We start from the raw sequence: 25,184 nt of genomic DNA, 5'->3' as shown, positions 1-25,184 counted from the left end.
TTACAACTGTCTCCTCTGAACCAAGATTACCAATTATTTGACCCAAATGATATGATGAATATTTTGACGTTTAGTATTTTCGAATCTATTATGAGTATTTCGTTATCCTCCGTCAATTACTTGTTAGATGACGGATGATGAAGTGTCGAAATTGAATTCTATTTTTATTCAATAAAATATTGATTTTAATTCTTCCGATTAAACTCGACCAAGTGCGAGATGCAAACGCTTGCGGACAGTAATTCGTGCAATAAATTTAGAAGTCGGTTTTGTATTTGCACGACTTGTTCGCACGTAGGCAAAGGCGGGACATACTGTCGCCACTTTTGTCGTCACGCGTTCCCGGGATGTAACCAAGCGTGCAAATTGAAGTAAAGACTCACTTCTCTAATCTTTTTATCGTCATATTTTCAATTTCAGATTTTGCGATTAATTTTTCAAATTTAACACAAGATATTTTTTTCAGATATTATTTTAAGATCGAGATTATTAGATCGTATAATAACTCTCACCACTGCATATACTTGAATAATATTAGATTCAATATGTATCAAAATATGTATTGAATCTAATATTATTTAAGTTAATGGTTTAATTTATGTTATAACATAGTAATTAAATGACTGCATTATATGACATTTGAATATAAATTCATAGTGTAAACGTAATTTTAAATGTATCTAGATTATAGAAATACATCACATGTTAACATGCATTTATTGTTGACTGAATATTTCCATTACACTCGACAATCTTTTTAATAAGACAGGCCTTAGATTTAAAATCATTAAATCGTTATTTAAAGTTAGACATCAAAGTGATAGGAACAGATACAGTACATGCGCCTGGAAGATAATAACTCGATATACATTCGTGTAAACGAAGCGGCACGAAGATTTATCAGAAATGTTCAGCAATATTATAGAAAAATTTTATTAACACATAAATAATCTGGAATCGCGTCTTGTTTTCTTTTCTTTCTTTTTAGTGCGACTGATGTCTTTTATTCGACGTGATTGTCATTTTATTCGATGCGATTCGTCAATTTTGTCTGTTTTTTTTTTTAATGTCGAGTAGTCAGTTATGCGCGAAAGATAAAAGGGAATAGAAATATACGCGTAATATGCACGCGATCACGCCGACTCGCGCCACAATCATGTTTAATTAATTTTCTCAGTAATAATAACGTAATGAATCTTTGTGTTATCGCTGCCGCGCTCTATCACGCTTCGCTTGCGTGTGCCGAGTTATGTTTGAAGCCATTGCACTTATATAAAATCTACGTAAATTAAGTCGTGTATTGTAATACACAATTATAGATTTCGAAGCCGGATAACAAAAGTAGCTCTTTTCTTTCACTTTGCGTATTTAATCTCACAAAATTTTTGAAATTGATTATCTAAAAATGAAAAAAAAATATATGATACGAAAATAATATAATTATTCCATAATTTTCTATCATTAATATGTATAAGTTATTAATGTAAAAACTAAAAGGTATTTAGCGTATAAAATGGGTATTCTAAAAATAAAATATTGGTTTTAATCAGCGTTTATCTTATCAGCATTTATTTTCGGTGATACACGGAAAAAAATGTTAATTTAACATTTTTCAGACATACATAACTTTAAAAAGAAGCATAAAACAATGCATAGCATAAGAACAGATTTTTTTCTAAAAATAAATATAGTATTTATTAAATAGAATAATCGTATTAAATTAATCATGTTTAAAATTATATTAATAATACTTTTGCGTCTCTTTTCTTCTCTTCTTTTTTGTTTATTGAGATAAACATATTCACGCACATATAATACTTATCATAAGTATCAATTTCCTTTCTTTAATGTTTAACAGAATATGAATATAGAACTTAAAATAACATTGACTAGATATTTATTTAAGAAGCACGAGCCTTTTACGATTGTCTATGCTAACATAAGAGATTTATTACTGTTATATGTTGATGTATTGTTGTTTCTGTTATACACACATATATATATATATATATATATATATATATATATATATATTGTATAGTATATTGATGCGTATGCGTGTAAAAGTGTTGTTTGTATGTAATGCGCTTTAATACGTCACATGTATGCGATGTAAACAAGAAATCTCGTTAGAAAATGTACTAACTGACACAAAGTCATTATTAGCAAGTGATTGATATAAATAAATCCAGCAAAATGTCGTGTTTGCAGGATTCTCGATTGTCATTATTCCTACAGAGATATTTCTATTTCTACGCGAATTAATCTTTCTAAATATTGATTCTTTATCTCTCTTTCTTTCTCGGTTACTACATTTGATTTTTGTTCGTGTCGATCATGGACATAATCCTTTCAATCCAACCGACTATCTGGATAATAGATCAAGGGTGTTATTGCGTCCCATCCATCGATTTCCTCGTTCGACTGCGCCGCTCTTTTCTTGGCGTTTAACACTGTCGAGCTATGTTGAGGGCTACTGGGCGCGGATCTACAAGTAATTTGAAGTATCCCAGATGTGCCGAAGCGAAAGTTCTTGGTTCCAGTTCGCAGACACGACTCGTTGCCGAAGATCAGGTTGGTTCGAAGCAACGGCACGTTCTTAATGTCAGTTAAGTTGTATGTCGGTAATTCATGTTCCACCAGTTGCGGCTGAACATCCTGATCGCAGAGCTTTTCCACGCAAGGGCACGAGTTGCTGGAGGATCTCCAGCTTTCCATGCAAGACGATCGTAACGCGCATGAGATTTTCATCTTGCAAGGACTGTTGTCGACTATCGATTCCAGTTGACTATTCACTCTGGAACTCTTATGATCGAGCTGATCCGAGCTAGCGAATCGCAAACGTTTCGGCGACTCGCTGGAGCATCTTGTGAAAGTGGCTCTGACGAGAGACTTATTTTTCAAGGAACTTCGAGGAATCAAGGGATCGGCCGTGGTGATCTTTTTACTGTCATCGTTTCGTTTACTCGCTCTTTCCTTGCTACGCTTATTACGTAAAATCGGATCCTCTCCGATTAGCCAATATGTAAAACGCTCACCCTTGCCTTTTATGGAAATCACACCACGCTCGACAAGACTAAATCCCTCTAGTTCATCCAATAGTTGCTTTGTTTCGTTGCTGCAGTGAATTTTGAGGGCTACAAATTGTAAAAACATATGATTTATAGAAAACTTGCAACATGCTAATTACAGATATTAATGTTATAAAAATATAACTAATAATAATTTCCAAACTTACGTAATCCTGTAGATTCCATACGCGATGCTGTGTTCACTGTATCCCCGAACAAACAGTACCTTGGCATTTTCAACCCAACCACACCAGCGCATACTGGACCTATCGAAATAATCATTATATTATTAATATCGCTGAAACATCAGAAACCTTCTCGTCCTTGTTAATTATCATTAGATCGTAATATAATTATAATTATTAATATAATTAGAATTATTTTATCATTATTTTTATACGGATATCTTTTATGCTTACCGGAATGTATCCCTATCCGTAATTGCAGTTTGTCAAGTGGCCTGTGCCGAATAGTAAACTGCTTAATAGCTTCTAAAAGACATAATGACATACTTGCTATTTCAGCAGCATGTTGAATACCGTTTCTTATCGGTAGGCCACTCACCTACGTGAAGAAACAAACGCATGTAATATAAATGACGTATTTTACAAATATTTATTCGTCATTTACGTAATCACGGAGTTTTTAATAATTCTGTGACTATTTTTAATATTTACCACCATGTAAGCGTCTCCAATTGTTTCGACTTTGTAAACATCATAATTTTCTATCGTGGAATCGAAGCATGTATAGAGATCGTTCAAAAAGTTGACTACCTTTTTCAAAAGAAAAATTGTAATTGTATTTGTTATTAAAAATTGTATAACTATTTATAAATTTAGTCGTCCTCTTTTTTAAGTAAAAGAAAAATACTATAAATTAAATTTATTGTAGTACTTGTAACATGTTTATTATTACATAAATTCTCACTTGTAACGGCGTGCTTTCCGCAGACATGGACGTGAAACCGACAATGTCGCTAAAATATATCGTGACGCAATCGAAGCTTTCAGCTTCCACTTTATGGCCTTTTTTTAATTGTTCGGCTACATAACGTGGTAGCATTTCGTATAACAGCGCGTCTGAAAAGGAATACGATATTTATTATAATTATGTTTGTATAATTCAATTATCTATTTTTATCTATGAGAAAACAATGTTCATTATATATAATGTACATTTTATAATAATAGAATTAAATTTTGTTAATTTTTTTTAGATGACTGACCTGTTTTCTTTTTCTCCTCGGTCAACTGATCAGTGCGTTCATCAACCAAAGCTTCAAGATTATTCGCATACTTTTCCATCATCGCCATCATATTGTCGAAGATATTTGCTTTCCTGCAAAAACGTGAGTTATGTTTATTATAATTTGACTGACCAAATTCAAACTGTCAGAAATATTCTATTTTGCAAATTAATATGAATTAACTATTAACGAAATATTATTTCATATATAATATTATAAAATATGACTGACATGCCCTTTCGCAATGGTCTCAATTTGTTTCTTATCATCTTGAAGTCCGGACGCAATTCTGGATTTTCCGCCCAACATTCCAGCAGACATTCACGGACAAAATCGAACGTGTTCTCCAATTGATCCAATGGAGGTCTGAGATTATTTCATGAAAAGCTTGCTTAAAATTGTTAATTAAAAACATAAATTTTCTGACAGTTTAATAATTTACCTGAATGGTGGCATTCCCAAATCTCTCGCAATAATTTTCTTCAGTATTTCGGCCGCTGATAATTCCGTAATGCCAAATGGACCATGTCTCCCTTGCAGTTCATATAGAATGATAGAAAATGAATAGACATCACCCCTTTGAAAATCCCGAATATTTGGCTTCTCGAGATAGCGAGTAGAGCGTAATAACTCAGGGGCTTTGTATAATAATGCTATGAAAATTGCATAACAAAATATTAATTAATATTATATGATATAGAATTATATATCGATCATTATACGATAAACATGACGATAAACATGATGATAAACATGACGATAAACATGAATAGATTTGTAGTCGTATTCTAATGAAAATTAGAAGATCACAAAATATCATCGACAAACGAAAATTTTAAAAGTTCAAAAATTATAATGTGTAATATATAGAATATAAAAATTTCTCTCATCGTTCTCTTTCACCGTTTTCTCTCTCTCTCTCTCTTTCTATTTTTTTCTTTCTCGTTCTTTTTCTTACCGTGATATTTTTTTATGACGTCGGAAGGATCGCATTCCGCATCTCGCTTGAACTCATGGAGACCGAAATCCGCAAGTTTTACGACCCATCGTGAATCCACCAAACAGTTAGACGTGCTCAAAGAGCCATGATATTTTATGATCGACTCGTGAAGATAGATCATGCCCTACAGGATAATATTCATTCATATCAAAGGAATGATAGTATTTAGATTGAATATAAAAAACGTGATTGAATATAAAAAAAGTTAAAATCTCTGGGATATAAAATTGAAATGCAAGAAGACATTATTTTATTGACTACATTATAAGAATGTTGCAAGCTATTAAATAATAAAGCATTATCTTATCTTAATTACTATTATATGTATACAATTAAATTTTTTATATTATATAAAAAATTTGTAATAAATTACAATTAACGAAAAGAGAGGTAATTTTTTCGAAAGAAAAACAAAAATAAAAAATATAGAATAAATTATTTCAGTTACATAATATCCGAACAAATTTTATTGTTTTTATATATATTTCTATATATTTGCTTGCAAAAAATATCTTCTTAAAAAAGTCTTTTTAGAAAAAATAATAAGATAAAAACATAGAGTATTGTAATTAAAATTTAACAAATTAAGTTGAAAAAAGAAGAATTTCTAAATATATTGATTATTGTAGAGCTGTCGAAGTTTCGAACAGACACAATATAAACAAGTTTGGAAATTGGCTTTCTCATGTCACGGACATGCAATCTGATATTGCGTGAAAAGGCTTTTATGTAATTTTTTTAATAAAAAAAAATATATCGGATAAAGTTTAAAAATAAAAGGCGCTCTAATAAAATAGGTGAAAATAAAATTGATGGAAACTTACTCTAATGATGTCCCCCACAAGAGAAGCAACAAACATGTTATCGAGTTTTATATTTTCATTTTCCAATATATCCTGCAAAAAATATTTTATTGCTGAACGTTTCGTCGGAAATTCGAAATTACGAAAATTAGTATAATACAATAGTGTTTTTATAACTTAATCGATATTTATAATAATAATTAATGTTAATTATAAAATTACCTTAAGACTTCCACGTGCACAATATTCTACGATGATGCATATATGAGGTGGATCGGTACATGCACCGATAAATGCATTGAGATTATCATGTCGCAAATCGCGCATCTGAAAAGTTATTGTTTTAATAATAGATATAATTATAATTGCTTAATAACAATTATCGTAATTATCTGCAATTACAAATTAAATTAAAATTTTTGGGTTAATAGACATTACTATTTTCAATTCTTTTTTCATTTCTCGTGTAATCTCAATCGATTTCTTCCTGACTTTCTTAACAGCAAAAATACGCCCTTTATACACTCCAATTTGTGTATAAATCATGGAATATCGGAAATCTGCATCGGGATTCGAACTTAGCGATACTTGGCTAGTTCGCACTATAGGTTGCGTTGTTGGTGGCTTTAACAAGAAAAAAAATATTGTAATTATAATATGTATCTAAGATTATTTTATTGCGTATTTTGGATATTTTTGGTAACAAATATATATATATATATATATATATATATATATATATATATATATATTGCAGATTTATTAAAACTCTACAGTCTCTATCAAAACGAAATAAAAAATTCGAATAAATGATTTCGATTACTATGCAATCAATCGCATGAAGAAACAAATCGGAAAGAAAAATTTTTATGAAAATGGCGATATTAGATATATCACAATAATATTAAGGCAGACAATTATCTTGGAATTGCATTTGGCAGCCGTCTCGTTGGCTCCAATCGTTTCGTTCTTCTGCTCCTTGATCTGAATGTCTTTGTAGTTAACTTTCCAGAGCAAGCTGTCCAATGCTTGCTCATATTTCCAGTTCTTATAAAGGACCAGAGAGACTGCTGTGATAATAAGCAACAATCCACCGACTATACCTCCCACAATTTCGCCAGTGTAAACTGCAATAACATTATTATTATAAAAAATTTTTATATAGATTATACACATACTTCAGAGAAAGTATAAAATTCAAATATTATATTTAATTCCTGTTTTTCTTTTTCAAAATATGTGTACTATATATGTTTTTATAAAAAAGGATATTGATATATAAATAATTAATTAAAGGGAACATATTAGCATAATTAATTAAATATAAAAATTTATATATATTTTACCTACAATTACATTTTTCACCGTGATATCCGCAATGAGGTTCTGCAACTGGTGGTCCCCCATCTCCAAAAAGCCATGATATTTCCTTTGTTAAGCGAAGTTTCTAAAGATCAAAGGAGAATTATTTCCATTTACTCTTATTAACCTTATTTCTATATGGATATATATATTTACAATAGTTATATATAATTATTAATGCAGCTTTATAATTTAAAGATATGAAGTCAAGTATTCTATGCATGCATTATTTTTCTCTTTTTGATTTTAAATCGTAAAGTGGTTAGTTGTTTCAAAAAATTAGTATTAGTAAAAAAAAGTATATTCTTTTTTTTCAAAATATAATAGTGTAATATATATATATATTTTTTTTTATATGTTTAATAATATCAAATTTGTGTCTGTGTTATATTGGATTATACTGTATTACAACTATTTTCTTAATATTTCTTTATTTTGAAAACAAAAATAATGCGTTGGCAAGAAAAATAGTATCCTTACTGGCAAATTTGTGCCTTGCTCTTTTCCAACGAAATAGCCTATCGGATAAAGTCCGTAACCTCTTGTAGGTCGATCATCCAATGCAATCAGAGTATAATTTCCCTCAGCATCTCCATTCTCATCCATGTAGACCATATAGCTAGAATTGATTATGCGTATAATGTGCGAATTCCGTTATGCTCACTTAGGCTCAGTTCAGTCCATTAGATAGAATAGCTATGAATTACAAGGCGATTCTAGTACGCGTACTTACAGTATTTAATTGGAAAGGAAATTTGCATAATTCATTTATAAAAAGATTAAGATAGAAAAGTGGTTAAATTAGAAAATACGTGTTAAAATATTAATTATAGGATTATAAATTGTTTAACATGATTTCTGTTTGGCATTTTTCTGTCGAATGTAATTTTGATTCGAAAAGCAAGATAGTACATATAAGTATTATTCTTTGTGCAATAAAATATGATATTACTTTATGTATACATTGTGACAGAAATTCTGGTATTTTACTAATAACAAAATACCGTTGCAGACTGACACTCTAGCGAAGGGATTGAAACGTCTCCCGTTTGACGAACACTTTCGTTTTGTCTTCATAAGGACGCGGAACATTCGTTCTTAATCGTCAGACAAATCTCTTTTTCCCGACGGGCGTTCTCACCCGTCGAGAGAAGGACGCATAATAACTCTACCTTAATCACTGAGCCACAAATCTTAGCGCAGCGATTTCAGATGATAAATCGCTTAGCTTCCGACTTTGACGACCTCGTTACGATATGCAAACGATAATTACTTCGCCGAAAATACACCGCACGCGTACAAGGCTCTCCTTCGGCTTGGCCTTTCGGGTGAGAGAAATTACCGGGTGACGTTCTCCACGTAAGGCACTTGATTTGCATGTCGTAAAACGTTACGATGCTACGATCGCGCTCGCGCCTTTATCATATATTTCCTCACATACGTACCCCATTGCGCTTCGATAATGAACACCATGTAATGCGGACACCATCTCCCGTCCGTTCCGAGGGTCCCGGTTCTCGTCGAGTGCCTGCAGGAGTGATCTCTCGTAAAGGTGCACGGCGTCGTACAGGTACGCTGTCTCCGGCACAATCTGCCTTATAACATGAGATAACGATTACGCTTCGAAATTGGGGGTGAGTGCGGTTGTACGTTCGTGCGATTCATTCGAGAGATATCGCTGCTGGATTACATAAATTGACGAGTCGTCGCAAAGAAGACGATAATGACAGAGCGAACGAGTGTGATAATTTTAAAGATCGCGGATGATTCGCCGCATATAGAACAGGTTGTTATTTATAATGTGGTCCCCGATGAATAATATATGATAGTATGTGAATTATTATTATATAAATTGAGTGTGCACTTTAATTTGACTACACTATAACTCATCATTAGCGTACAATGTTTTAACATAAGTTAAACTTTCGATTATATGAATGGCTTCTCTCTTCACTAACGAATTATTTCTAAGAGGATTTCATATAAGAATTTTTACAACAATAAAAGTATAATAAATATAATAAAATAATAAAAGTAACATAAAATATAATAAAAATATAATATTTTGCAACATATGAGAAAACAAGTAAAATTAAATATACTGTAATATTTATGTGGGCAAACTTTATAAGTCCTAAATTTTTCTATTTCAATAAAATAAAAAACTTCACTTGATTTCTCTAATTATAAGTACTATTGAAAAATAATGAATAAATTTTAAAACTTAAAAAGAATAGAAACTTAGATAAAAAGAAAATTCGAGTCTTATAAGACTGTATCTTTAAATTTACGTAAGGGGTGAATTTTTTAACATGTTTCCTTAATCTAATCTCATCTCTAATAGTCACCTGAACTACTCCTCCAACTTTTGCCAACGGGTTTGTAAAATTGAATGGTGGTTTCTGTCTGTATTTGTTAACCAGACGAGTGAAATTCATAAAGTTAATCGGAGCAGATGCGACGATGCTGAAGTAACTGCGATACGCATTCACGATTGATAGATCCATCTCCCTTTGAAATAATCCACGAAGATACTTGTCCGGCCGCTTCTCGTCGTATTGCTCGATGTCGACGCCGACGACCCAATATTCGCCTATCATAAAATGCACTAAATCCTTTGCAGACGATAAAAAGAACACAAGAAACTCTATAAAACTATATGAAAAATGATATTATTCCCGACGCTTTTATATCATTTGCAGTATCTTATATTTTATTAATGTTTATACGGCAATGAGAGATAAAAGTATTAATTATTAAATGATGCGGTATCTTTCTCAGTTATGTAACTTTTTTATGTTACTTTTTTTAAATTTGTCTATTTCTAAACGTATTTGATTTATGATAACACATTTTACAATCATATGCGTGATATGTAAAAATTGATATTAAAATTATGGTTAATGAATCAATTACTTTTCGATATATATACCTGATTATTTTATAGTAAATATATTTATACCTTTTTTCAAGAGATTCATTTCGTCCAGAGCCATCAAGAGACCAATATGCTCAAAGTATTCCCCAAGAATGACATAAACTGTAATACGATTTTGTAATGTTATTTATACTAAGAAAATCGCGCCATCGGAACTTCTTTCCGGTTTATAGTTTATCGCGTCCGCTTCTATCGAATCAGGATTGCTAAAAGCAGTCACGTAGATGTTTATTTTTAGAACTCGACTTCTCTTAATACATTCAAATAGATGTGTGACTAATAAAACGAATAACAAGTTATATCTATTCACAAGTTAGCATACTTGCTTCTGCAGTATGCGGGTAGTTGTTTCTTAATTGTAAGTTTCATTCTGTATCTTGTCACGTATAAATTAAAGACTCGAAATGCGGGTAGTCTATTTTGAATCGTGCATGCAAATCGATTGGGAAAAGATATACATCATCGGACGTGAACTTCGATCTAGAAATGAAAGCCTGCGTGAAAGATTAATGTTAGAAACTGACCTACATACTTCGAAATAAATTGTCGATGATGAAAGATACGTTATAAATTGTGAAGTTACAATTTCTTTTTGATAAATCTAGTAACGTGTAAGCGAATGATTATTATTTAAAACCACATGTTATATATTATTATAAATAAATATTACTCACTTCGAGTCTCCCGATATGTATCTCTCACATGCTTGTGGAATGGATTTTGCATGTGCGTATGTACATAATAAGGTTCGCTCCAAGATCGAAGATAAGTCACACTAATTCCGGCTGCTTCGAAAGACGTTAGAATTGTCGTCGCTATTGTCGACATTTTGTTGAACTCAAACATGGTACTGTTCATGTACATGAACGTTATCTGTAGATAAAATAATACAAATCATATTTTAAAAAATATATAAGAGATTATAAAGAGATAAAACTTTTAGTATGCTCACTTTTGTCCAGTTGAATGCCATCAGTACTGACACAACTGATTTTGAAATTTGCGTATCAGGCGGTCGCGTTCTGACGAATGTAGGAAATTCTTTCTTATTCGATGTCTCGTGATGTGTGCAAAACTAGAAAAGACAAAAATAGTCATTAATTAGATTTTCTCTTTTCTTATTTTTATTTACATGTGTATATGCTGTCTTATTGTTAATGTTGGCAAATGCAATATCGCGTATTCATATTTATTTATTGAAAATAATTTATTTCATTATATAATATTCATTTTTATTTATTGAAGATAATTTACTTCATTATATAGTTTGTTATTCTTCGGAGTAAATTTAAATATTCAACTACCAAATTATATCGAAAAACGATCGCGAGGAGTTTGCCATTGAGAACCATTGAAAATATTTTATATTTTTTGCAACTGTGAAATAGTTTCTAAAATATTAACCAAAGTTCTAATATTTTATGTTACTATACTGTTTATTTCATAAATAATAATAGATATTTTTTTCTATAAAGGAATACATTTACATGAAATTATATTAATCAAGTGTGACTATTGGATTTTAGAATGTATACATATATAAATAAGATATAAAAATAATATTTTTAAAAATATTTATATCTTAGAAAAAAATGCTAACATAAAATCAACTATATTTAAAAAAAAAAACAAATATTAAATCTATTATTTTTATTGTTAGTTCCTTCAATATGTCCTTTCAATATTTCCATGATTTAGCTTTAATAGAATATTTCATTTTTCTAATATGTTATTAAATTTATTCATTCTATTTTTATTCTACTGAAAGTTCTTTTTTATTGCATCAAATAAAAACTGCATACTGAGAAGAATTTGAAGTGCAAAAATTGCTATAACATTTCTTTCTTTTTCTCTATGGAATTTTTGCAATCAGGTTATAATTACGCGATACAGCACGCTAGAAAGAAATAGAAGAAATTTTATGTATATAGAGAGGAAACGATTTTAAATCGACATATCTTAAGGAAATACAAGTACAGTATGAGTAAAAATTTAAATAAAAATTTAAATAATTATTATAGAGAAAATGATTAATGCAAAGAAAAGTATTACGTAGGATATCATTGGAATGTTAAATGCGGCGGCCATTCTGCCTTCGTGAATGCAAGTTTCTTGCGGACCGATGTAAGCGCTAACGTTTTTGACCCATAAATCAGCTACACTGAAAATGCTAGTTTCTTCCTCTCCATAAGTTTCAGCAACGAGAAATTCCAAATTGTGACCTCGTCTACCAAGTTCACCAGCATTTACCTGCATTCCAAGTAAAATTATTTATTTAAAAAGAATATTTCCAAATAAAGAGATCAAAAATTATTAGAAAATAATAAAGTTTATGGAACTCCTTTATGGAATTTTAATAGCAATATTTTTTATGATATATCGTGCGAAGCGTACATACATATACCATTTCACAAAATTTTCTTTTGTTTATATAAAATATTTTTTAAATTATGTTCTAATCACATGATAATAATATTGTACAATTTTCAAAAACAAACTATACATGTATAATTCTTCCGCGCAATCACAAGTTACTCTACTTTCGCTTAATTGATGTTTAACAGATAATCGATGTTTGACGGATAAGCGTCATGCTTCCGTTAGCTGCTGATTAGAATTCTTAAATTTAATTATTCACTTCCGCGGTGCTAATCATGGTCGACAATAGTATTATGGGGAGGCGGAAAAAGGGAGGAAGGGCAGCAGGAATACAATTACTCGCCTCCTCTACGGCAAGTGTGAGTGCTCCAGATATTCGAAAGCCTGGTCGCTGATATTCCAAGTCCTCTAGACGTCGTTTTGAACCGGTGATGTACCCTAATAGGAAGGTTTCCGCGACGACTTTATCATCGAGCAAAATGTGGATCGCCGTCAATAGCAGACACGTCCTTTCCACATTTGCCAGTAGCATGCCCAGCTGTGCGAAGCCTTTATATAAAAAATATTGCTAATATATTGCATAATTTTTGATTTAAATGAATTTATTCGAATACATATATATTTGAAAATATTCTCTTATTATAGTGTTAACAAATTAAAAGAGTTTTTCTTTTATGTTGTAAACTCTTTATTTAAAAATTTTAGCCATGTGTATTTTATATAAGATAAATATTGAGATTAATTACAATTTTCATTAATGAATCACACATATATCATATAATAAGAGATAATTAGATTGGATTTCAATTAGAACTTATATTTCTGTTACGACACTTTGTTGTACCTTAATTATAGTATATTTTAAAATAAAATATCAATATAAAAAATTAATATATGACAAAAAAGAGAGAGAGAAATAGAGAGAGAGAGAGAGAGAGAGAGAGATTTTAATTTTATTTTAAAGAAATAAATTAAATTTTTTGCTTAAATTTTTATCTTAATGCATATACATTGACTACAAGAATGGATGTTACATTATTATTGCATATATTATTAGTATGTATAACACATCCTTCTTGTGACGAGATACATGTAATAATAGTGTAATATCAGAGTCTATGATAACGTAATTTTCACAATTAAGTTTATATTCGCCTTTGAGCCAATAATTAATTTATACTAGATCGCTTGTAGTATTGAAGGTAAAATCAACTATAGCGGTAGTCGCGCGTTTATCTTTCGTCTACTAGGTTTATCGGTAAGAGTATGATGGTAGATGCAGGTGGGTGCTTGTAATGTGGATAATGGATGAAACCAGTAAGCTCCACGGGATCGCAATAAACCCCATCAATCTCCCACGGTGTACCTAACTTCCTCTTCCTCAACATTTTCTCCGTATATTTGAGATACTTCGAACTTCCTCCACAAACACAAAGTGACGTTATTTTTGTGTGAGATCAATCGTGTTGAAAAATATACAAAATTACTTGCTTTTAAATAAATAAAATAAATATACATGTGTATATATACAATTATTCTTTCTTGATATTGTATAGTAGTTGTTTAGTATTTGTATAGTATTTGTTTAAAAAAAAATTTTTTTGTAGAGACGCGCGCATATAATAGAAAAGTTGTTAAAATATCATTTTATCCCACTAAAATCCAGAAAAAATTAAAACTAATAATTTTTATTTAAAATGTATATTTTTATAAACGTGTACTTTTTTTAGTTATAATAAATACAATCATATTTTTTCTTGATTATCATATTTGACTCATGGTTGCTTTCGAGAAAAAGCGTGAAGAATAAAATACTTAAAATTTATTGCCAGTCACGGAGTCTCATAAATGTCTTCGAAAAAAATATATTTCGCCCTCGGTGACAGCATGGCGTGTAAACATATTATGGTGCACGTGAGTGCGAACACCAAAATCCAGCATATTTACTTCAGAAGGATCGTTGGTGTGACATTACACGATACCTATCAGAAGATCAGCTTTCGGAAGTCCACTGACGGTGCTGACGGACTCATTATTAATAGCGATCTATTTTAATAATACGTCCGAACCGACAGGTCGTTGAACAAACTGCGTTTAAGTGCTTTACGAGGTGTTGCGTAAAGACTTCAAGGTCACAGAGTCACCGAGACATTGAACGATTCGCGAATACGTTTGTAAAAAACAAACGCATTAAGTCACATTAGTTGATTGACAACTTTGGCATGGCTTGCTCGAATCCGCGACGTGAGTGAATAATCATTTACGACGATGCGATCGTGGGAAAAGTGGTCGCGAATCTGGCGAGCATGTGTGTGGCTTCGATGAAAATTGCACTTTCGACAGTGCCGATTTCGCCCTTTTCATCATTCCCCGCCGTAAGGGGAGGCCATAAAGGGAAAGCATGCAGCAAGATGCGGGGCAAACGTCACGCGAGGTGCAAGATAATTCGTGAGGAGAGTGCATGCCATGCTGTGCTTATATAGGTATTGCACGGCGGTTACACATTTGTCCAAAGGCAGTGAACCAATTAACCCCGACGACGAGCTGACCGTTCGTTCTTAAATTACCTGCTGCGCCGCTTTCACGGATGTACGTGTGTTCGCCATCAGCTGTAAATTTCTTTCTAGCAAAAAAAAATGCCGTAATTGTCGGCGCTCTTTGGCAAATTTTATTAGATTCAATCAGAAATTGATAGTTGAATTTTCAATACATAATCGAAAACTAATAGATATTATATATCAATTAATATATAAAATAATAATTGCTTATTTACACTTATGTTTTATATAAACAATAATGAAGAAAAAACTTAGTTTTAACTAATTTCTGCATATATTTTTATTTTAAAATTATTATTACTTATTATAAATATATCTTGCAAATTTTCGAATCACTTTTTTCCCAAATCTGGATTATATCGGGTAATATATTTGACCTAAACTTTTTTATTCAATGTATTTTGTAAAAAGAACCATATTAATCGCGTAATAGTCTTTGGTGAAATTTTGAAACGTGTATTTTGCGACCTCGATTGCTTACATTTTCGGGTGACAAACTGTAGATCCGCCGTTTAATCTTACGGCCTGCCGAGTTTTGACAGTCAATTCTCGTCCCGTCAAAACGTAGCACGGCCAGCTCGTACACTCGATTGCAATGCAATCGGCGAATTAACGAGCAACGCGGCCGCTGAATTAATGCGGTTAACGGAGCGCAGTACCACTTTTTCAGATTTACTTGTATCACCCGATTAAGCGATGCATTTGTAGGATTTACTCGTTCGTTTTATTTTAGAACGATTACGCAGTTTTGTCGGATTTAAATTGTCACGGCTAATATTTTTGTATCAAATAACCATTTATTGCGATGCCGTTTGGATAGATCATATATCGTTCGTAACATTTAGTGAAATAATCATCTTAATAAAGTGTGTATTTTAATTTATTTATAATCATCCCGATATATTTAGATCGAAATAAAAATGCATTGCATTTAAAAAATGAGATTTCAATAAATGTATTTATTTTTATTATAAATCAACGAATATAAAATGATATAAAATAAAAAAAATAAAAATATATCGTTAGGAATATAAAATTTTAAAGCCTCTAACGAACTTTACTTACTTTTATTTGGAATATTTTCAATCACAGATGAAGATCAATTAATCATGTTTTTAATAAATTGATTTTTATTCAGAATAGAGATAAGATAAAACTGTTTGTGTTTTATTTGCATAACTAGACAAATCAATTGAATGTAATTATAATGATTTATAGTTGCAGGTACGCTCGCGTGTTCATTTAAATAAACTCTACATCATCGGATAGTATCATGTCGGTAGATATTACAACCGTTGCTCTCAGAGGACGAAATAATCAAATATGCGTCGATGTCGATTGCCGCAACATCCAATTCCTTGTATCAATTAACGTGACATATTCACGGATACAGAGAATCAATGTATTGAATAGACCTGTTGTCTTAATATTAATTTTTTTTTTAGAGCGAATATGTATAACTTTATATTGTATAGATTAATATTAAATTTATAGATATAATCTGTAGAGAACATTTCAACACGTATTTGATATATATCTTTCCATCCGTTCCTCGGAACAATTAATAAAATATATATCTCAATATGTGTGTTAAACTCGTTAAAATATGAAGATGCCCTTTTATGATAAACAGATTATTTCGTGAGATATATCGAATAAACGATAGTAAATTTAATAATATGTACAGACAAAATGAAGTAATGAAAATGAAACAACTCTGAAAAGAAATATCCAAAATTAATTCATGGTTTGCACGTGCCATTATTTACTCTACAGTATTTACGTAACGAAAATAAAAATGTTTTGTATTTATAATATTTTGCAATGCAAAATTATTTATATACATGTTGACAGAAGCAAGCGTACATATCGAATAACGAGTGCGCTCCAGGATTAAGCCGACAGGATAGAGAAATTTGCCCGGAGGACAACTATATGTGATCAAAGAGAAAGAGAAAGAGAAAGAGAATTTTAACTCCGATTTACATTTTATTGCGAAAGCAGAGACGCACGTGGACGCAACGAGTTGTTAGCGATCGCGCTCGAGCTTCCCCCCCCCCGGGCCGACATTTTGACAGCATGCCCAACGGCGCGCAAAACTCGTGACGCTAATTACGGTTGACTAATCCAGTCTCTCTGCAAGCGTTTTTTTATTCGACGTGACGTGCATTACGTCGCCCGGGAGGAAAAAAATGGGAAACGAGCTGCGGGCGCAATTGATCGCGTTTTACGCGAATCGCTCGTTTCAGGCTTGTCGCTCGTAATTTACAATCCTTTCCCCCTTTGCAACTGGAAAATTTACGAATTTCTGTTCTTGTAGCAGAGGGAAATGTAACAGTGCGACAAACCATCGACATCAGAATACATTTCATGGTAATGATATATCAAAGATTAATGCATATATATAATATAAATTTTGTTAGAATGGCACCTATAGAAAGTTGAATTTCGTTTGTAAACTAGAAAGAATAAATCATTGCTGTACTTGTTAAAAATATTTACATTTTCTGTAATTATTGTTAAAGCTCATAATTATTAGACAGTTATAATCAAGTACAATTATATATAAATAACCATGATATATAAATATGTGATTGAAAAATTCGATTTATGAATTAAAGTTATCGAAAAATTTCTATAAATCTGAATTTTTACTGTACAAGATAGAGTGATATTATTTTATGATATGTATCTCTTTGTCTAACTGATAATATTTTACTATTTTATTATTCAAAAATGTTAATGTTTCTCTAGAATAATCATATCAGGTGCAATCAATTATCGATATTATATGCATAATTCAATTTATCTTTAAATAATTATGTAGAATTTTCTCACGAAGTATATATTAATACAATTGGATCGAATGGCCATTTGACGAATGATTGAATGATCGAATGGATTATGTATTTTTGTCGTAACAACAATTATAAAAATATTGTCTAAATTATGTCTATATATCATCTCGCTTTTTTTGGTTTTTTTTCTTTCATCGCGCAAAAGAAATCGTGAGAGGTGATCGAAATCGAGGTCGCAACAATATTAAAAGAACCAAAAACGTATTTATTGCGCCGCTGAACAATTGTCGGTTCCATTCATCTTATTAATTCGGTGAAGGCGGCGCATCAAGCGAAGTTAATCTTCGTGGATGCGCACGTGATCTGAACGTTATGCCCGCGATTTAAAGCCGCACTGGATGCAGCTAATGAACCGCTCATTAGGGCAGAAACGAGCGATTAAACGGCCGAGAATACCCGGTATGTGAAGATCTTTTACGATCTTTTACTGGCAAAATACCAGAACTTGTCATATTATAGAAATATGATTTCGATAATAGCAAAAAATAAACATTATAGGTATGCATTAATATTAAATAATATTTTTGCATTATTTTCTTTATTCATGCCAGTTTTTGAACGGTGAAGCAATGACTATGTAATTGATTATTTATTAATAATGTTAGTTAATTTTTTTGTATAAAAAGCTATTCAGCACATATCAGTTGAATTATTAATAAATAAATAAAATAAATATCATAAATAAAATAAATAAAAAATTAACTATATATATTTAGTATATATTTAGATTACATAGAATTATTACATAGAATATTTAGATTACTTAGAATTGTATATTATCGTATTTAAAAGATTATTTAATCTTGTTTCAAACTTCTAATTATATGATAAATAATTTGTAGCAAATCATTAAAGTTGTATAGGAAGAAGGAAGTATACAAAGAAAAATAACAGCTCACAGCTACGTACAACAAATATGATATTCAAATCGCGCATTTCCGTTTGGCCTAAATAAATCTTTCGCGATTAGCACGTCGTAAGATTGCAAATAGACCTGCTGTTCCTAAATCAACGTGCGTTACGAGGTTGGAATAGTTTTGGAATAGTTTATACGATTGCATATTTACGCAAATAGCACAATTTATTTAAAGCTTGTACTTTTTCGAAAGATTTATATTTAACATGAACTTATAAGTACGATTACTTTTTTTAGTATCACTTCATATTTATTACACGATTTTAGTATCACTTCATATTTATTACACGATTTTTGTAAATTATTATAATAAAATATTAAATATTGTATTAATTATGTTGAAAATTCCTATAATAGAGATTTTATTAGATTCCTTCAGATTTCATTACAAATATTTTGATTCTTATATTTTGATTCTTATACACTTAACATCTGTATTTATAATAAATATTTTTTTATGTATGTATATTTAGCGGTCTTTATTACATTTTTTCATTTTTTTATTACAGTTTTTAAAGCAAAAATTTTCGTTAATGGATAAAAATATCAAAAAAATATCTTTGAAATTTCCTTATTTTTGAAATAATTAAATCATCAATAGTATGTAATGTGACATATAAAGAATGCGGGAGAAAATAATAAATAATGTAATGTGTGTATATTTTTATTACTATTTCTTTGCACTACTAAATAAATGTACTACTAATAAATGCACTACTAAATATATTATATTTAATTTTTTGGATGAAAATGTATGTATGAAAAGATAACAGACATAAAATTCATTATAATATATATTTCTATCATGTAACTATTAATGTTTATAGATAATAACTACTTCTTGAATGGTTTCCTTTGTTCTCTTATCATTTTGATGTTCAAAATGTATTTTTATTGTTCCTCGCGTGCTAATGAGAAACATGAATTATATATAATTGTAAAAATGAAAAAAATCATATGCGCGAAAAAATATAAAGAAACATAATTTATATAATGTTAGGCAGTGCATCATATAATATTGATTTGCATTTGTAAAGTGCATATATTTTAACAAAGTATGCTCATGCAATGTGAACTTAATACGCGTTTGCGCGACGAAAATTTATGGCCTTTGCAGAAAAATGCGCAGAATAGAAAGAAATATGCGCGCATGTATGTGACCTTATTACGTTGCAGGTACCGGCTTTTATCGCGTTGCATTAAACGGAATCTGATAAATTTCATTGAAGGAAATGTGTGAGACGCTTCTTTTCTCTCGAATACCTCTCCATCGTAGTATTTTACGAGATTGAAAATTCTATGGGATTGAAAATCTCGTAGGATTTATGGTACAGAATTTATCGAGATAAAATCCGGATATATTGTCACGCCTTTTTTAGAGAAGAACTTGGAGTTCTATCGAGATTACATGATGTGTGATGTTCGATTATAGCTTACGCAAGACAACAATTTTGTTTCTTTACGTCATAAACATCAAGAAATAGTGAAAGCTATAAAGAAGTGTAGAAGTGTATATTTATATATATAAAATAATGAGATGAAAGTATAGTATTAATTTGTAATAATAATATATTTATGTAATTTATCTATTTATGCATGACTGCATAAAATAAGCGCGCGATCTCCATAAGAAAAAATTCATATCTAGGACACTCGCGACCGCGCGGATTGTACGACATTGTATTATTGTAAGAAAAGAATGAGCCTCGAGAATAGCGAACGTGATTCACCGTGAATCACTATTCGCTTTCGCCTAAGAAAGGTGATCTCGAATCTATGTCACATAGAATATTTTACATAGAGAATTTTAGGCGCGCCTCTTTACACATTACGTCAACGTCGCATACGTTCCCCAGGCTATACCTGCAATTTCTACACAATGTCGATTTTTTAATTAGTTCCTCGTCGATTTATATTTTGACCGAACGGTAACGTTAACATTGTTAGCTATAACAAGCTGGATAGTTTAGAGAATAAATTATATAGATAATTTTTGTCGCAAACACATGAATGTTTAGTTCATAGTTGGTTGCGTTTGCGGAAGTGCGTACTTTATTTATGTCGTGTAACAGTTATCGTGCGTGCAAGGTAGCGATGACGTGATGATTGCAATATATGACATGATATGATAATCTGTAAATGGTAATGTTATTGTTAACTGCTAACAAACATGAGATACTATCGATAATCAATTAACGTTCATTCATGTAAAGGAGGAATAATGATAGTGATAGTGATTAATAGATAGATAGGTAGATAGATAAAAGTTGAAGCTGAAATCAACATGTATTTAATTATTCCGTAATAATAGATATTTGTAAAAAAATAGGAGGAAACAATTTGTCTAGAATTGTTAGTAAGAGGCATATACAGAAATAATACAAAAACTTGAATTTAAAGCAATTAAGATTTGGAAAATCCGACGGTCTTATCTCGTCTCATTTATTTCTCGCAAGATTCATTAGTCGAGCCACGAATATCTCGTCGCATTATAATCGCAATTTTCCACTAATTAGTCCATATTACGCGACGTTCTCGTGTTCCTCTAACTTGCTTTTAACGGGCGGGTTGAATGTTCGAGCTCGGTTTTCACCCAATCTAGATTCCCCGCCGGCGGTAGATCCGTAATCTTCAGTGGCGAGACGTGCATTTCATGAGAATTCGTGGCATCCCTCGCGCTTCTCAACATGGAATATATTAATCCGGCGATAGATTCGGAACAGCCGCAAATGAAATTCAAATTTGAATATGATCTCTCTCACGTATAACGTTTGCAAATCTAATATTTGCGAATAGGAAACAATCCCTCCCTCTCTCTCTCTCTCTCTCTCTCTCTCTCTCTCTCTCTCTCTCTCTCTCTGTGAATTTTAAAATAATTTATTTTGAATAAGTTACTTAGACACAATTTTCATATCGGCAAAGTTGTCGCAATTACTTGAAAAGTGTCGTTTGATAAAATATTAACTCTTTAATTAATTTAAAAACTTTGCGTGACCAAATTAAAAAAGAATATATTTTTGTAGATAACATTTATTGCCTGAAATTTTTGTCTGCTGGTATTAATGTTTTACACATAAACTTTAGACGTTATAACTATTCTATAAATTCTGGATTTGTTATTTTATTTTGCAACACGTAAACGCAATCTACTATCATGATCTGCTTAACACGCGAAAGCTTGGCATCATGATTTATCGATTTGGCTTTTCATTGGCACGAGGTAGCACTTTTGTTAGAGAAGTCATTTACTCCCGAGGATTCCGAATAGCTTGCAACTTATTAGTTTATTCTCGCGTGTCGCGTGCGATCTCTTTCTTGGCATCGTTCGTTGGACCAATCATTATACTTCACACGCGCCAGGTTTTTATCTATTTTTCATCGGACCCCATGATGGTTCTCGCGAGAGTTTCCGTTTTTAAACTATTTTAACGTCCTAGACATAAAGTATATTTCAAATTTAAATAAATGCTTGCGTTTTACCTTATTTGAGCAAAATCGATAAATCTGTTTTCTTCAAATACATCTCTAAGATTAAAGATTTTCAAAGACAATCCAACATCCTAATTTGCAGTCTGACATAGAAAAATAAAAACTTCAAAAAAATTTACATTTACGATAGATAGGGAAGACCATTATTATTTCCTGGATATAAAAATAAATTTATGTAACGTTTCATAATCTAGTTAATTTTTGTTGTCTAATTATTTACACGATAATATTTGTGACTATTTAATAAATGTATCTTACTTACCTCACCTTTCGTCGTATCCGCAATTTGCAAGTTGTCAGATTCGCGAGTTGACGGAAGCTTCAACGAGATGTCCTTGCTTTGGGATTATTCGCGCCTCATTTCTCTGTAGCACGTTCTCCGCCTCATTTGCTTCGTACTTTTAAAGATGGCAGATGAGCAGGTGGTTGGAACACGACAAAGAGATTTACAGAGAGAGAATTCTTTTATCGCGCTTATTTTTAACCAGCACCTTGCAATTTCAAGTTTGCCGTGTTTTAAGTCACTATTCTAAGTCGTTTAATTTTTTCTCCTGAATCCAAGGATCGATTAAGGAAGTAAAGAGTTGGTTGGTTTATATAAAAAAAGTTATCTCAGTGCGATGAAATGCACGGGGTGTCTCGGATGGAGCTGCAAAGCAAAGTCCACGGTGTGCGATTGATTCGCAAAATTCGGGAGTCCGCTGTCGACGTGAGAACAACAGTCGACAGTGATCGGTGGCGCGCGCGGCCAGACTGAGTCCTCTCTCAGATCGGTCCTCTTTCCCTCACACCGTCGCCCCGTATGTCGTCGCCCCGGTCGTCGTCGCCCCGGTCGTCGTTGCCCCGGTCGTCGTCGCCCCGATCGTCGCCGTCGTCATCGTCGTCGTCGTCGTCGTCGTCGTCGTCGTTCCATTCACGTTCCTTCGACGCTCTAAAATCGCTCCCAAGGCGCATGAGCGCGATCCACCGAACACAAGCGGTCTAGGAAGGGAGCCCCGCGGGAACATTGCTTCGTAACATACGGCGCTCTTTTTGCGGTAAAGGAGTACGCTCGCTCGTGAACGGAATGAAATAGCGAATAAGGCAGTCCTGGTGAACCGCGATAACTTACTTTTTAGCTGCATTGTAGCGACGTGAAGGTATCTGGTACGATATTGGACCGTAACTTTTAAAGAAGGTCTTGAAATAATAAAAAGAGCAAATATATATATATATATATATATATATATTTACTTTGTATTTATATTTTTTAATTATATACTTGTATATAATTAAATCGCACACATTTATTTAAAATAAAAATTTATATAGTATGGATAATTATATTTAAAAAAAAAATTATATTATTGCATGTTTCTCTGTGTCAATATATAATAATTTTGCAATATTACTTTTTTTTCACAAAATAATTTTTAAATATTTATTTTGTATAAACAGGATAAAGAAAACGTATAAAATTCATTAAGTCAACGAAATTACTTTTGAAAGAGGAAACAATTGGTACGGAAAACTTGCCGACAAATAATAAAACTATGCTATTCCGTAGCGATATAAGAAACTTTCTCGGCAAAGTCAGCTCATTTTTGCTACCGAAATACAGACGAATATACGCGGGAACAAAATCAGAGAACGAAAGAATCGTCCGGAAATAAAGTATAACATGACATCTCCGTAGCAGCCAATCATAAGAAAGCCACCCCATGCTGACACGAACCTAACACTGTCGCACTCTCCGGCTCAAATGGCACCCTCCATATTTCATATTGAAAAAACGACGATAGAAAACTACGAACGCATATAAAACGTCGCGTAGAATGTAATAACCGAAAAATTCACTCAAACAAAGACCACTCAGCAGTATTTTCATCGACTAGAAAATTGGTGCGCGCGATGATTTAAGAATTATTTTTCTTAGACAAGCTGGAAATGGAATATAAATAGCTGAATAAACGAATAGTCTTAAATCTTGTTTTTTTTATTAAGTGAATAAAAAGAGAAATTGAATTGCGGTATAATATTTCGATATTTATGCGTACCTTTCTTCTATATAATAACTGAATAAATGAAATTGAATCTGTGTTTATATTTGATAATCGAATCTTGATTTTCCCTTTGGACTGCAAATAATATACATAATTTTTATAATAATGTAGGAATTAATTGAAAAGTGAATGAAACGAATCGAAAAGTTTATTAAAGAACTAAATTTGTGTTAGAAATAATGAAAAATGTTTGAATGTTTCTCGAAGTTTGTCACAAAGTTCACTCTCTAATAAATTTTTCCAACGGAAAAATAAATAAAATTACATGTGTATTAAACTCAAATTTAAAATTTATGCGTGTGAATATGCATTGCACATAAACTCTTCATAACAGTAGTTTTCAGAAGGAAGATTTTTTCCTGTTCTTAATAAATAATCTAAAAAATGAAGAGTTAATGTATTCCTTCTTTGTCAAACGTGCTTGATTGCGTACTCTACGTCACGTAATAGTTCAGTAATAGTTCAGAAATAAATCTAAAATTGCGAACAGCCACGATGCATTTTTCACGTCGATGAGGC

At 31.6% G+C, this 25,184-nt stretch overlaps 1 protein-coding gene and 1 long non-coding RNA gene across 6 annotated transcripts in view; one reads left to right on the top strand and one right to left on the bottom strand.

Moving 5' to 3' along the window:
• Nucleotides 1-25,184, top strand: part of LOC145972099 (uncharacterized) — a 62,718-nt gene that overhangs the window by 6,601 nt on the left and 30,933 nt on the right. For 2 of the 3 annotated variants that reach the window (XR_014439057.1, XR_014439058.1), the window contains exon 2: nt 4,291-4,422. The exons of the other annotated variant lie outside the window; for it this stretch is intronic. This is a non-coding gene — a long non-coding RNA (uncharacterized LOC145972099). The remainder of the gene's footprint in view (nt 1-4,290; nt 4,423-25,184) is intronic. 3 annotated transcript variants of the gene reach the window in all.
• On the bottom strand, nt 1,993-23,551 carry LOC145972083 (guanylate cyclase 32E). Of its 3 annotated transcripts, none has more exons than XM_083100342.1 (23): nt 22,886-23,551; nt 13,146-13,351; nt 12,560-12,673; nt 11,376-11,498; nt 11,098-11,296; nt 10,448-10,525; nt 9,834-10,078; nt 8,931-9,076; nt 7,966-8,104; nt 7,474-7,570; nt 7,039-7,250; nt 6,562-6,747; nt 6,346-6,450; nt 6,145-6,216; nt 5,279-5,444; nt 4,763-4,973; nt 4,552-4,686; nt 4,300-4,412; nt 4,002-4,153; nt 3,749-3,847; nt 3,491-3,635; nt 3,239-3,337; nt 1,993-3,137 (listed from the first exon to the last, which is right to left on the bottom strand). In XM_083100342.1, exons 2-23 carry the CDS (start codon nt 13,332-13,334, stop codon nt 2,353-2,355), a joined length of 3,810 nt encoding a protein of 1,269 aa, XP_082956468.1. In that variant the 5' UTR covers nt 13,335-13,351; nt 22,886-23,551; the 3' UTR covers nt 1,993-2,352. The 3 variants fall into 3 exon arrangements, with proteins under 3 accessions (XP_082956468.1, XP_082956467.1, XP_082956466.1); XM_083100341.1 differs by having other exon boundaries at nt 12,476-12,673; nt 22,891-23,551; XM_083100340.1 differs by having other exon boundaries at nt 12,476-12,673; nt 22,886-23,550.

Source organism: Camponotus vicinus, unplaced genomic scaffold, assembly GCF_025532165.1.
Source record: "Camponotus vicinus isolate PSW18456_S1 unplaced genomic scaffold, iyCamVici1.0 SCAF_5, whole genome shotgun sequence".
NCBI lineage: Eukaryota > Metazoa > Arthropoda > Insecta > Hymenoptera > Formicidae > Camponotus > Camponotus vicinus.
The sequence above is the reverse complement of the archived record's forward strand: the minus strand, read 5'-3'. Positions and strand labels throughout refer to the sequence as shown.